The sequence below is a fragment of the Strongylocentrotus purpuratus genome, unplaced genomic scaffold (assembly GCF_000002235.5).
Source record: "Strongylocentrotus purpuratus isolate Spur 01 unplaced genomic scaffold, Spur_5.0 spur5_scaffold_5, whole genome shotgun sequence".
NCBI lineage: Eukaryota > Metazoa > Echinodermata > Echinoidea > Camarodonta > Strongylocentrotidae > Strongylocentrotus > Strongylocentrotus purpuratus.
The window spans coordinates 10,356,077-10,369,033 of NW_022145611.1; the positions used below are offsets into that span (position 1 = coordinate 10,356,077).

At 34.9% G+C, this 12,957-nt stretch overlaps 2 protein-coding genes across 7 annotated transcripts in view; one reads left to right on the forward strand and one right to left on the reverse strand.

The window, feature by feature from the left end:
• Positions 1-4,050: 4,050 nt before the first annotated feature.
• LOC753286 (transmembrane protein 229B) lies at positions 4,051-4,554 on the forward strand. Its single transcript, XM_030998562.1, has one exon. The coding sequence runs from the start codon at positions 4,051-4,053 to the stop codon at positions 4,552-4,554; it is 504 nt and encodes a 167-aa protein (XP_030854422.1).
• Positions 4,555-8,913: 4,359 nt separating this feature from the next.
• The window catches only part of LOC105436725, a 94,672-nt gene continuing 90,628 nt past the window's right edge, over positions 8,914-12,957 (reverse strand). For all 6 annotated transcript variants that reach the window (XM_030999342.1, XM_030999341.1, XM_030999339.1 and 3 more), the window contains one exon: positions 8,914-12,835. In XM_030999342.1, the coding sequence (XP_030855202.1) occupies positions 12,569-12,835 (267 nt within the window). In that variant the 3' untranslated portion in view covers positions 8,914-12,568. The remainder of the gene's footprint in view (positions 12,836-12,957) is intronic.

The following is a 12,957-nucleotide window of genomic DNA, read 5'->3' on the forward strand; positions in this document are numbered from 1 at the left end:
TCAGACGAGGGTATTTTTATAGGTCCCTATGCAAATATGAGAGAGAGAAAGAGAGAGAGAGAGAGAGAGAGAGAAAATGGGGGGGGGGGGGTCGAGACTTAAGAGATGTTGTTGGAAATGGGAAAAGGGAGCCCTAAAAATTTGATGGCAACATTTTAATAAAATTGTATCAAATATGAAAGAGAATGTCATCTAAAACACATTTCTGATTTTCAAACAAACGTGTTTGAAGTCGATTATTAATATTTACGGATCAATGAATCATATTAATTGTACCGTATAGATGGCGCTACAGATCTAGATGAAATGGGTCCATTGGCCGTAAGACGGCGTACAACAGAAAACCCAAACAAAGTATTCCTTTATTAAAGGTATTACAAAGTTTTGGGAAATTTTGAAAAATGGGTGGATAGTGAATCTTTACAATTTTGATATATTTGGAAGCCCCTGTGGATGTATTAAAAGCACTAGTAATTTTAGCCCCTAAAACACTTCTACTTTTGAGAAAAATTGAATATAAAGATTTACCGATCAGTGAATATTGTAGGATCGCATATGCTTCCAATATGTTCATTTGAACCTAATTCACTACCCCAAACCAAAACTTTGTATTACCTATTGTCTAGCTTCAAACACAATTTTTTTTTTTTTTTTTTTTGGGGGGGGGGGGGATCTTTGCAGAAGTGTGACTTGATTGAAATCCTCTTTCACATTAGAAAAAAATTTAGGTGAAATTTTGCCAGTCAATTTTTTGGCGAATGTGGGAATACTAGCACTTCAGAGGGGCTTAAGAGCCAAACTGCTTCATGTGTTGGGAGGGTTAGAGAGAGAAAGAGAGAGAAAGAGAGAGAGATATATAATAGTGAAAGAGAGAGAGAGAGAGAGAGAGAGAGAGAGAGATAGTGAGAGAGAGAGAGAGTGAGAGAGAGAGAGAAAATAGAGAAAGAGAGAGAGAGAGAGAGGGGGGGGGGGACGACAAAATAGAGAGAAAGAATATTTGTCTTTTAATGCTTCTGGCATAAAATTAGTGAAGGGAAGAAAAATGACAAATTTTGCGTTACACATTATTTTGTTTCACATCATGATGTGTTTCATCCAAAAGGGGCACACTTTTTCCGATTGGCCAATGTGCAGGAATCTGGAAGTGACTTTTGCACGGGGTCGATGAATGGCATTTCACTCCCAAATAAGCAGAAGGCCAGCTCCTCCTTCATCACAAGCACACTAGAATTCCCTACACCGCCCCTCCCTTAACGAATATTGCATGTAATGCTGCAGCGTATCCCCCCCCCCCCCCCATTAATTAGCTGTAAATTCGAGACAGCTAGTGCATTAAATGTACTTCATGTATAATTTGCTTCTCCTTTGGATATTTTACTTCTCTTTGAGTTTTGTAAATTGATTACATGTACATGCACTTTGATGAATTTTCAATCATTCATTTGTATTTGCATCTCCTTTTCCGGTCTCAATCCACTTTAATTCCTATTGATTATTTATAGAGTTGATGATTTTCAATACAATTTTGTATCTTCTTTTGATACTTTTTGTATAAAAAACAGTTGAAACCAGTTGGATTTTCTACAGGAATCAACTGGTACCAGTTGAATCTAGTTGACGGAACTGGAATATATTATGTGCCAGTTTATTCTACTGGTTGCAACTGGATTAAACTGGTACCAGTTGAAACCAGTTGGCACCACTGGTAATCTTCACATGCACAAGTATATTGGAGTTGAAACCCATTGACCTAACTGCCACATGCTGAAAAAAAACCCACTGGATTCCAGTTAAAACCAATTAACCATACTGGTTAATTGTTACACCAGTTGATACCAGTTAAAAACAATAGGCCTTACTGGTACATTTGCCAGTTGATTCAAGTTTAAAACCCATAAAACAAAGTGGACCATTTGAGACCAATTGTTTCCTGTTGGAACATATTGAAACCCAATTGGTGTAGTTTACAAGTTGATTCCATAGGCGTATACTGGTATATTATCAGACCAGTTGATACCGGTTAAAACCAGTGGGCTTAACTGGTAATTCATAACTTCATTTCAGTTGCTGCAAAGTGGCCAAACTGGACCATTTGATACCAGCTGATTCCAGTTAGAAACCAGCAGATGATTACCACTTACCAGTTGAAAACTAGCAGATTATTACCGATTGCTCTACCATTTGAAAACCACTAGATGATGATTACCAGATGATTTGACCAGTTGAACACCAGTATACGATTGCCAGTTGATTTACCAGTAGAAACCAGTAGAATACCAGTTGAAAAACCAGTTCAATGTATCTAATGCATATTGATGATTAATTTGCATTTTTTCACCCGAAAACGTTATTATCATGATCTCAAGCAAATGTGACAATGCACAATTAATTTTGTGATTTATATTTTATTAGTCAATCATTGACAAATATATTATGTCTGATCATGTTTTACATCTAATTTAAGACGTAAAAATAGATATATTGATATATGTAATTAATAACCAGTAAAATCATGTATGATATCGCGCAAGTACTCAATTAACCATACACTCAAATGTAATACACCTCAAATGATTTTGTGATGGGGTAATTGCAAGAGTCTAAATTAATGTGGTTTAGTTGGTTGCCAGATATGCTAAGCAATATTGATTATCGATTATCAGTTGATTGATTGCTGGTCGCTACTGGTAATCAACTGGTTTTTCAACTGTTCCCAGTTAGCGTTGTTTCCAATATTGAATATAATCCAAAACTGTGGATTCTATTTCTATATATTAATTTAAGATCAAATTGAATTGAATTAACTTGCTTTGTGATTATCTAGCCAGTGCCATTTATATGGGACTGGGGCTATTTTTCTCTTCATCTATATAGTCTTGATCCATTCATAATCACAATAGGTACCGGTATATTTTAAATTGAAATGCAATATGAACATAGTCATGTATATAGACCTGTATATTATGGCCAGCCAAGGGAAACACACACAATTTTAGATAGATGTTTCAACACACATTTCCTTCAAGAAGGAGGCAATGCGGGTGACAGATGGCCTTTATAGATCGGTGGTCATCACTAATTAGCCGTCTTATGGCTTTTTTTTTTTTAATGGCTTATTTTCCCATTTCATCTAGATCTGTAGCGCCATCTAGTATACGGTAAAATTGTATAATATGATTCATTGATCCGTGATCCGTGTGAGAGAAAAGGTAAACAACAGATTTCGTGAGTGAATTTTTATTGTTCTCAGGTAATTTTGCCGAGTAAGTGACGAGTATACTAACTTCTCCACTTAACTTGTATTTGTACGTATAGCCGACATTCTTGACATTAATTAATTCATCCGTGAACCCTGTAATATGTAAGTAATGTATTTCAGCTGTGTAGCTGCAGCTGCATGCACTGTGTCTGGGACACCGGTAAGATATCGAGTATGACTATGATTTCCGCAGTACCTGCCGGCTGCCGGGGCCGCGCAAGCCGGCCGGTGTTCACATTCGGAGCTGTCGCCGCGCTGGTTGGTGTTGCATGCATTGTCCTTTGTTATTGTTTGATAGACTAGGCATGTGGGTGTTAAGCGTGATTGTAACTCGATTAAAATGAGATGATAGAGTAAAAGTTATATAGATTATAGACTATAGAGTTTACTGATTATTTTTTACTTTTTAGTCTAAGACCAAAACCCTTATTAAATTAGATTGTCAGAGTGAGAGTCAGAAATAGAGACAAAGTGATATCAATTCAATGGAATTGAATGACCTCGGCCAAGATTAGCCAATAATAGATTAATCTCAGCTAACAATTACTGACACCAAATAGACATAACATGAAATCAAAGCAGTATGTTGGACGAATATATCTAGATCTAGTAGCTTGGATAAACTGAATGCAAGATTGTTTTATTTTTTCTTTCTTACCAGAACCAAGCCTGAGGCAAGAACCTTTCCTTCATTGTTTTATAAGCTGAAGAAGCAATTCCTTCCTGACATCAACATCAGCCATTCAGGTGCATCTCTGTTAAAGACAATCTTCTAGACAGACTCTTAAACCATGTTCGACCAAGGACCACTGTCGATATGGGTGCGATTCTACATCTATGCAATCCACGGCTACTTCAGCGAGGTGATGTTCACGGCAGCCTGGGAGTTTGTCGTCAACCAGAACTGGAAGTTTCCCGGGAACACAAGCGTTTGGTCCCTCTTCATCTACGGCGGCTCCAGCTTAGTTATGGAGCAGATGTACCTTCGCTTGAACGGCAAAGTGCCACTTCTTGTCCGCCTTCTGATGTACTCAATGTGGATCTATCTGTGGGAGTTCTCGACGGGGCTTCTTCTTACACAGTTCAATGCTTGCCCGTGGGACTACACCCCCTTTGAGTGGGACTTCCTAGGGTTGATAACACTGGAGTATTTCCCATTTTGGATGTTAGGTACTCTAATCAACGAGAAGTTCCTTATGAAGCATACGTTCCGGCTACACTTTGTGGACACCCCAGATCCTGCACATAATATAGAACATGCATCTTCTAATGGGTGTGAAAGGAAGACAAAATGATAAATCCTTGTAATTTTAGTGTGTTTGTATATGTGTGCTAGTTGTAATAGTATATACAAAGGTGCTTGCTACATTAGTCAGAACTCACTCAGAAGTTAATTTTGTTACAGTCTTTGGTATTTCCACAGTGGATAGTTACATGTACCTCTGCATACCTTGCCACAAGTACATTTCTGCATTTCCTATTTCCATCTGATTTTGAGATATTCACAGGTTCTATCCACATAATATTGTGTCTTAAAAGAATATCACATATAATAGTATGTTTTTAAGGAAATAAGTTAGTCCTTCCAAATTCATTCATTCCTATGCACAACGTTGTTTATTGGCTTTTAGTACCTTTAAACCAGTTTTTTAGTATTGCTGTTTCTAGTTTTAGAATAGTCGGTAGTTTAAGAAATGCCTTTGTTATTTTCATCTCCCCGTCCCAATAATTTTAATTGCAATGAATATTGCAAGTTGATTGTCTAAAATGCGCTTCTTGAGAAAGAAAAAAAAAGAGGCACCACGGCAGGCTTAATAGGGGTCGGTACCATGGTTTACAGACCTTCCACCTACTTGAGTACCTCAGAGATTTGTATGGTTAGGACAATCATGATAACTATCTTCCAGTCTACTACTCCCTCAGGACATTTACCTCTTAAACAACTATATCTCCCTAAGGAATCTACCCCAAAAGTTTCTTGTATAAATTATACAACTCTTTGATATTTGGTACCTCCTACTCCTAGTTAGTTGTCCATGATGTTTTAGGGGGGCAGTTGTAAGAAGGGAGGGGGTGGTAGTCCAGCGCGAGGGGGTGATTGTCCAATCCCTGGGTTTGATCCATTGTGACACACAGTCAAAATAAGGACCACAGTGCATTGTGTGCCATAGACAGAGCCAATATCATGTAAAATACTAAAACATGCAATTATTTGTCATTGAGGCTATTAAACAGGGTGAAATCTGTTGATACACGTCTACTTGATATAACAGTGTATCAGTATGTTACTGTCCAGTGAGTTGCTGTACTTGTACTCAACTATGGCTTTCATTATCTCAACGTTTGGAACAACGCTTAATCAAAAGATATTCCTTTTAAAAGTATATGAATTTGAAGTTTAGACAAGAGCTTACATATTTGATGACTGCTAATGATATTTTACGGTGTAGATCATCATGACTGATTGTGTTATAATCTAACCATGCTTTGACCTAGACTGTATGCCATTTTGTCTTTTATATTTATCTGATAATGGAAATGAAGATGTGTTCCACTTAGCCATCAAGCAAGTGGACTACTTAAATGATACTAAATGTAAAATGCTGCACCACTGTCAACCTGAAATACAAAATGAAGAAATTTCTTTTGAGGTGAAGGAAAAAAAAGTTCTTAATGATACTCAGTTTTTATATATATTTTTTTTACTCACATTGGTACATGTATCTTGCTCATATCTTCTGTGCAGTAGTACTCTTGAAATGCTACAATATTGTCAGCAAGGTTATTATAATATTCAAGAAATCTATTCAACGAGATACCTGATATTAAACCACACCTGTGTTTAGAGAGACAGCTGTATATGAAATACCTTTTTTTAAGAAAGAAAGCAGTCACTAGGCAGGGTTTAAATCTCTATCTCTTCCTCTTGATTTTAATTTACATTCAACCCTGTACTATCTATGGTTTCACCCCCTCCCATATGATCATAAAAACGTTTATAGTCTTATTAACGTTTTACCAGTAAATGTATTTTTCTAATGTCGATTCTTTTTTAGAACTCATATTTAAATATACAGGATCAAAAACAGAAGAGTGAGATGCAATTCAAAAGGGCTTTGTGATAAAATGCTTAAAGAAAAATATAGTGATTATATGCTAGTTCATGAATTTTTTCTTCTTTGTAAATTTGTCTCATCCATTTGTAGAGGATTTACTAATCTTACTGAAGTTGTTGTGTTAGAATGTTAATTGTGATAGGCAAGTTTTTTATGATACATGTTTCATATTGTGTACTGGTGTGCTTCGACACTACATTAATTTGCTTCTACAAACATTTTAACATTTCTCTCATAGTTTGTGTCATTTTTCATATGTCTAGTAACATTAGCATTGTTGAAAAATATTTATTTTAGTTGTTCATCATTGAAACATGTATATTTTATTTATTCCTAGTATATGTTGCATCTTACATTATTTTGTGCTTATTCATCTACATATCTTTCATCAAAGTCAAAGGAAAAAGAGGATTAAGTTGAACTCTAATTTGAAAAAATAAATGTACATGTATATCATATATTTAGTTCCCTCTGCAGTACATGTACATGTATGTGCGTGTACAAATACTGTACTACGCCTCCCTACACTATATATTGTTCGTTGAGGGCCAGAATGATGTCCACTCTGTTGAAAGTTTGCCGTGATGCACTTCTTTCTGGCTCTTAGCAGACAATGTTTGGTTTAAGTCAGATTCACAATTTATTATATCTTTTTAAAGCCTTTCTATAGAACCTGAATGACCATATTTCAGTAGATCTTGAATGTGATATTGTTACTTTTAGCAACAATGTGTGGAGATGATATTCTTTTATATCCATCTGGATATTCCGTCCAAGATAAATTTTAAAGTCTTCTATTTTAATGACCCAAAATGCTATCATTGGCTGCTGTTTAATACATGGACGATAGCTATTTTTATTTAGTTGTAAACATGGACTTCTACTATGTATTGAAAATATATATTTTTTTCTTCACCAAAGGATTTGCTTTTGAAAGATTTTTTGCCCATTTAGATTTTTGGATTTTTAGTATACCACATATATCCCATGTAATGAATAATGTTTTTGTAAGGTTTAAATTCTGTAGAGATGACCGACTTTTTTACTTGTCATTTTTACTTTCATGTTGAAGTTACCTCTCACACAATTGTAGTTATTTTTTTCTTCTGGTATTAGATTTTTATGTTTTAATTTGATGCACTTTGCTTATTCTCTGTTCATGAAGTTTCATGCACAAATTTTTCAGGGTACATTTCTTAGATGTTTTTGTCTGCCTATTTATCCATGCGTGCTTTTAGTTTTAGTATTTGGTACACAAAATGTCAAAAACCTCCTAGCACAAATTTGTTGAGATGGCTGATGTATACTATAGTGTCACCTCTTATAATTGACAATGTTAAATTGTGATGTAGATTCTAAAAAAAATATTCCTTTCAATCTATTTTAATTTATTCATGAATATGTATAGAAACAGTTGCACATGTTTTACCTACATGAAAATAGATTTGTTTAGTGCTATTGGTACTTTGTAGTCTGACCCTTTGGGGCAAGGAAAATGAACACGAATCTTTATACAAGTGATTTGTCAATTCATGAGTTTGTGATATGTCTTTGAAGAATTTTGCTGCAGTGTTTTAGATAAGACACTCTTTTTCTTTTGAATTTAAAGAGATTTTGCAAGACAAAAATGGAGAGGTATGGGAATTTGAAAGAAAATGTATGTTACACATGTACACACTTAAAAGAAACGCAGAATGTATGTAATAACTAAAGTGTTATTGATTGATGCAATACTAGTTGTGATGGACTGAGCAATACTCTTCCAGTCAATATTAATAGTTGTAAATGGTTATATTTAATACTTAATAAAAACAAACTTTATTAAAATTTAGTATTATGTTGTATCCAGTTGTGAGTAGATTTGATTTTTGATCTTCAGTATTCTAAAGCATTCACTGTTTCAAAATGATATAATAGCAAAATATGAATTAGGAGTAGGTTGGTGAATTGTTAGGTTGGTGAATTGTTAGGTAGTTGAGTCAATCAAAAATGGGATTAGTAAATCATAAAGTAAAATAAAACACTGAATGTTAATTAAACTTATTTTAGTATTAAAACAAAGGGAAATTGCTAAGAAATTAAGAGAAATGAGAAAGGAAAGGTGGGAAAAGGGAAAATATGAGAGATGGAGAGAGAGAGAGAGAGGGGGGGGGGGGGACATCTGTTATTAAAAGCCCAAACTTTAATTTGAGTATCACAAAAGAGATGTCCCTTCAAGACCAACACAGCTGTATTGAGAGTGTTCGTGCACCTATGTTCTTTAAGTCCAAGAATAAAAGTGGGCGTTATTAAAATTAAAAAAATGCCTTGAAGACATTGTGTCGTAATTTTGTCTTGTGTATTTGCAATAATTATCAAAATATCTTATCATCATCGACACAACAAAATTAACCCCATGATCATCACCGTCATCATCATCAACTCCACTGCCATATCAAATATCAGACAAATACTGTATTCACTGTTATCTCTCACACCAAGCAAATTTTAATTATCTCTCAATTTCACACAAAAACATGCAACTAAAGACGGTTATAATTTCACTTGAAACAATTGATCTGTATTTTTCATCATAATAATAAGCACACTCGTGACACACAACTGATTGAAAATGAAAATCATAAAATGAGATTACAATTTAACGACAACAAAATCTAAATCGTACTATCAATGGGCAAAACAACAAACAGAAATATTACATTCATAATAGCACCTTGCCCTGATGATAAATAAATATGAAATACTGTAAATACAAACAAACTAAATGGCAAACAAATAACATATACACTCTCTCAAAGTAATTTCTAATCACCAACATAATCTAATTGAGATTCAGGAATACATCCTATTGGCCGGTGAGTTTAGAACTCTTTTCATATTAAATAAATACATCTCAAATTAAATACAAATGTCTGGAAGCATGTATTTTTGTGAAATCCAGAATACAAATAGTCGTTTCTCTACACTATATACAAGTACATGTACATATCTTCTGTCTGTATACTCATTGAAAATAGGTTCTGTACAAATGGAATGTTTTAATAAATAAGAGCTTAATCATCGTTCAGGACTCCACATGTAATTTATCATCTCACGTTGTGATGAATTGGCAGTTACGGTTTGTGCATTACAAAAGAAGAGTTAGAAATTGAATACCAATTTAGCTGAAGTAGATTAAGTGAAAGGACCGGTACATTTACAATAACAAAATAAACGTCCATTCACTGCTGATTGCCATGACCTATTTTGAATACTTTATGGTTGATAAGTGTATACACAAACAGCGTACTTTATATTTCCATTATTCATGATTCAATTGACCCGCATTCCTTTTACTTTATAGAGAAACGGATGGTTAAGAGCAAGAAGGGCATTACCTCGGTGTAAAGGGTTTAGGATAAACATCCTTCTCGCTCTGGAAAGATGAGGTTTCTGAAAAGCTTGTTGTACATTTATGAAAATATATCATTGTCTGTATTAAGTAGAATTATTTGCATTGAATACATCTTTGCAGACGGTTTATCAAGAAATTAATATCATGATAGATGATAATATATCATTGTCTGTATTAAGTAGAACTAGTCGCATTGAATACATATTTGCAGAGTATTTAATCAAGAAATTAATGTTATGATAGAGGACCTTGGTCATGATTTATCAATTAAATAAAAGTACTTTGACTCATTCAATAACACAGTAAACTAAATTCTACATCCTTCAAAACATGCATTATAATGAGTAGAAAAGTTGCTTTTCATGTTTGATTTTATTTGTAGAAAATCAAAAGTATCAACAACAGTAGAAAAAAAGGATAACATTAGCTAGTTTCTTACATATTGAAAAGAATTTATTGATTCTATGATTCCTACAATTCATTTTACATCTCAGCTGCCAATATCAAGGTGATTGTAAGAGGTTGTTCTGAAATTCATTGACGTAAATATTGTCAATAATACAAATAACTTTCAGAACATGGACGACAAAAGTCATATAATTGTACCATATAAATGTGTTATAATCACTTCATCATGATGCATATTAATAAATCTTTCTGTCATCTGTTTAAACTGCATTAATTTATTCTCACCCAACTTTGAAAACCCCAAAACTTATTTGAATATAGCATCATAAAACATTAACCTATCTTTTTCGTAGCAAATAGACTCCTGCTGAAATATGTAGTATACAACTTTTAGAAAAGATGTCAATGTAAAAAACTTGCTCTCAAATAATGGAAGCTTAAATTTTGTTCTATTTTGTTCTAATATTGCATTTTTAGTTCAGCTGATTTCAAACAATACAATATTCTGTCAGTTACATATAGATGAAGGTAAATACTTAACGAAAAAATTGATCAGAAGCAGAGTGTGCCTAGTCAATATGAACTAAATAAATACCCTGTCAAAGTATTTTCTCAATCTAAAAAGATTTATTTCCCCATTGCTAATTACAAATCTATATATCACTGTCTGTATTTGTTTCCCTTCCTTTTAATGTTTCAAGATGAATAGAATATGATATGGTCCATAGTAAGTACTATATCCTTGATTAACCTTCACTATCTAACTGCAAGGTAACGTAATTCTAATTGTAATCCCATTTCAATATTCCCATATGTCAGCTCTGATTGAATACATAAGTTTTGATTCATATTACATTTGTAGCTTTAAATAACCTAAGGTAGCTACCTAAATATGTGTTTCCATTCTGCATTTTGAAGTTAAAATCTATAAAAAAAAATGCTAGTTTCCTACCACTAAAATTCATGGCAAGTTAAATAATCAAGGTGTTTCCATTATGTTGCTTGAAAGATTGCTTAAAATAGAGCATAATTGAGTAAAGAAAGATGAGCTGGCAATCATAAATATTCATTAGTTCACAAATATTCATTAACCATAGTTCATGAATATTCATTAGCCAATTATCAGATTCAGTCAGGGATGGTGCTTCTATTCAACCAGTCAAGAATGGAGATAAATCAAAGGCTGAATAAATCCTCTACTTCAAATTGGCAACTTTCATATTGTTTTAATTCACGAAAGCAAAAATGACTGTTCATTTATACAGAAAGATGGAGAAAGATATCATGATGAAACACCTCCCTTCATCTATATCATGTATTCATAGGTAGATGATGAAGTTGACAGAATTTAAGGTAAATTCCCCAAAGGGGATGCATTGAACTTTTTGTGGCAGAACACACCCATTTCTCAGCAAGGCGCACTAACTTTCTGATACCATCACAGGTTTTCACACCTTTCAAGTTAATGCGAGGCTAAAGGTCATACTTCATGTTCAATAAAGATTGTAATATTCATGACAAAGATGTGAGGTGGCATTATTTGAAAACCAGTGATGCTCTCGAGAACAGGTGTGCACAAACTTAGCTATAGGTACAGGGTGTTTTTTCCGCTGGTTCACTGCATATTACAGAAGTGGTGGTACAGGTTTCTGGCAGCTCAGGAGCAAAATGGTTGAACACTGCTACTTGCGTAGTTACAAACTTGCATTTAACGGTTAATCTTTTCAGTACGAAGGCACAACTGGTGATTGATGTACACAAAGTGTTGATGTTCTTAGGTTGAAGATCACAGCAATTAGGTGGAAGTGAACCATATGTCTCTCAGGATAGCAATGCACATGGGCAGTAGCTAGGCTGCTCTGTGCACTGACAATACTGCTTCAGTCACAGGTCACCAAACATGGATTATTTATAGCAGTGAGAAAGAGAGTAGGTGTTTACTTGTAATATCTAGACAAGATTTCTTATGTCATGTGCATATTATGGTCAGTTGGTGGATGAAAGCCCTGATAGGTGTACATGCATGTACGTGGGAGTCCGGCATCGCCGATCCAGAAAATGCTCCTTAAATCTTCTTTCTGAATGGCCAGCTGGTTGTATGAGGACATGTGTCCATGAGTTTGGGATGAAGGTCACCATGCATCTGGATTGTTGAAAGTAACATCAAGTCAACAATCTCCAATCTGGATGATGTGCTTGAGATCTCCTATATGCACATGCATGGGCAGCCAGCTACTCAGAGTATTGATAATGAGCTTCAGTTGAAGATCACCCAAATGATTTATCTGTGATAGGTGGGAAAATAGAAGTGCTCCATATCTCCAGTCTGTAAATGTTGAAAGCAGGATCCAGCCATGATGACTAGCTCCGCTCTAACGAGTCTCGGGTCAATCAAGCATCTCCGATCTGGATGATGTTCCTTAGATCGGCTACGCATAAAGGCAGCCTGCTGCTCAGGGCGTTGATAAGCTTCGGCTGCAGATCACCCTGGAGATTGACCTGTGAGAGGTGGGTCACACGGCAGTGCTCCATGCCTGATTCGGTCTGCAGAGGTTGGATGCTGTATCCTGCCAGGAGCACCTCTGCACGGAGGGTCTTCTTCTTGGGAGGGATCCTCGGGTGCTTGATGGATACTGCAACCACCAGGAAACGATCATCCTGTCATAGCAAACAAAACACTTTTTGTTTAACAATGTGATCGACTTACATTTCCCCAGGAAAAAAAGCACAAAAGAAAAGCATTGATGCATCATGGAAAGGATGGACACAATTGTGGAAAT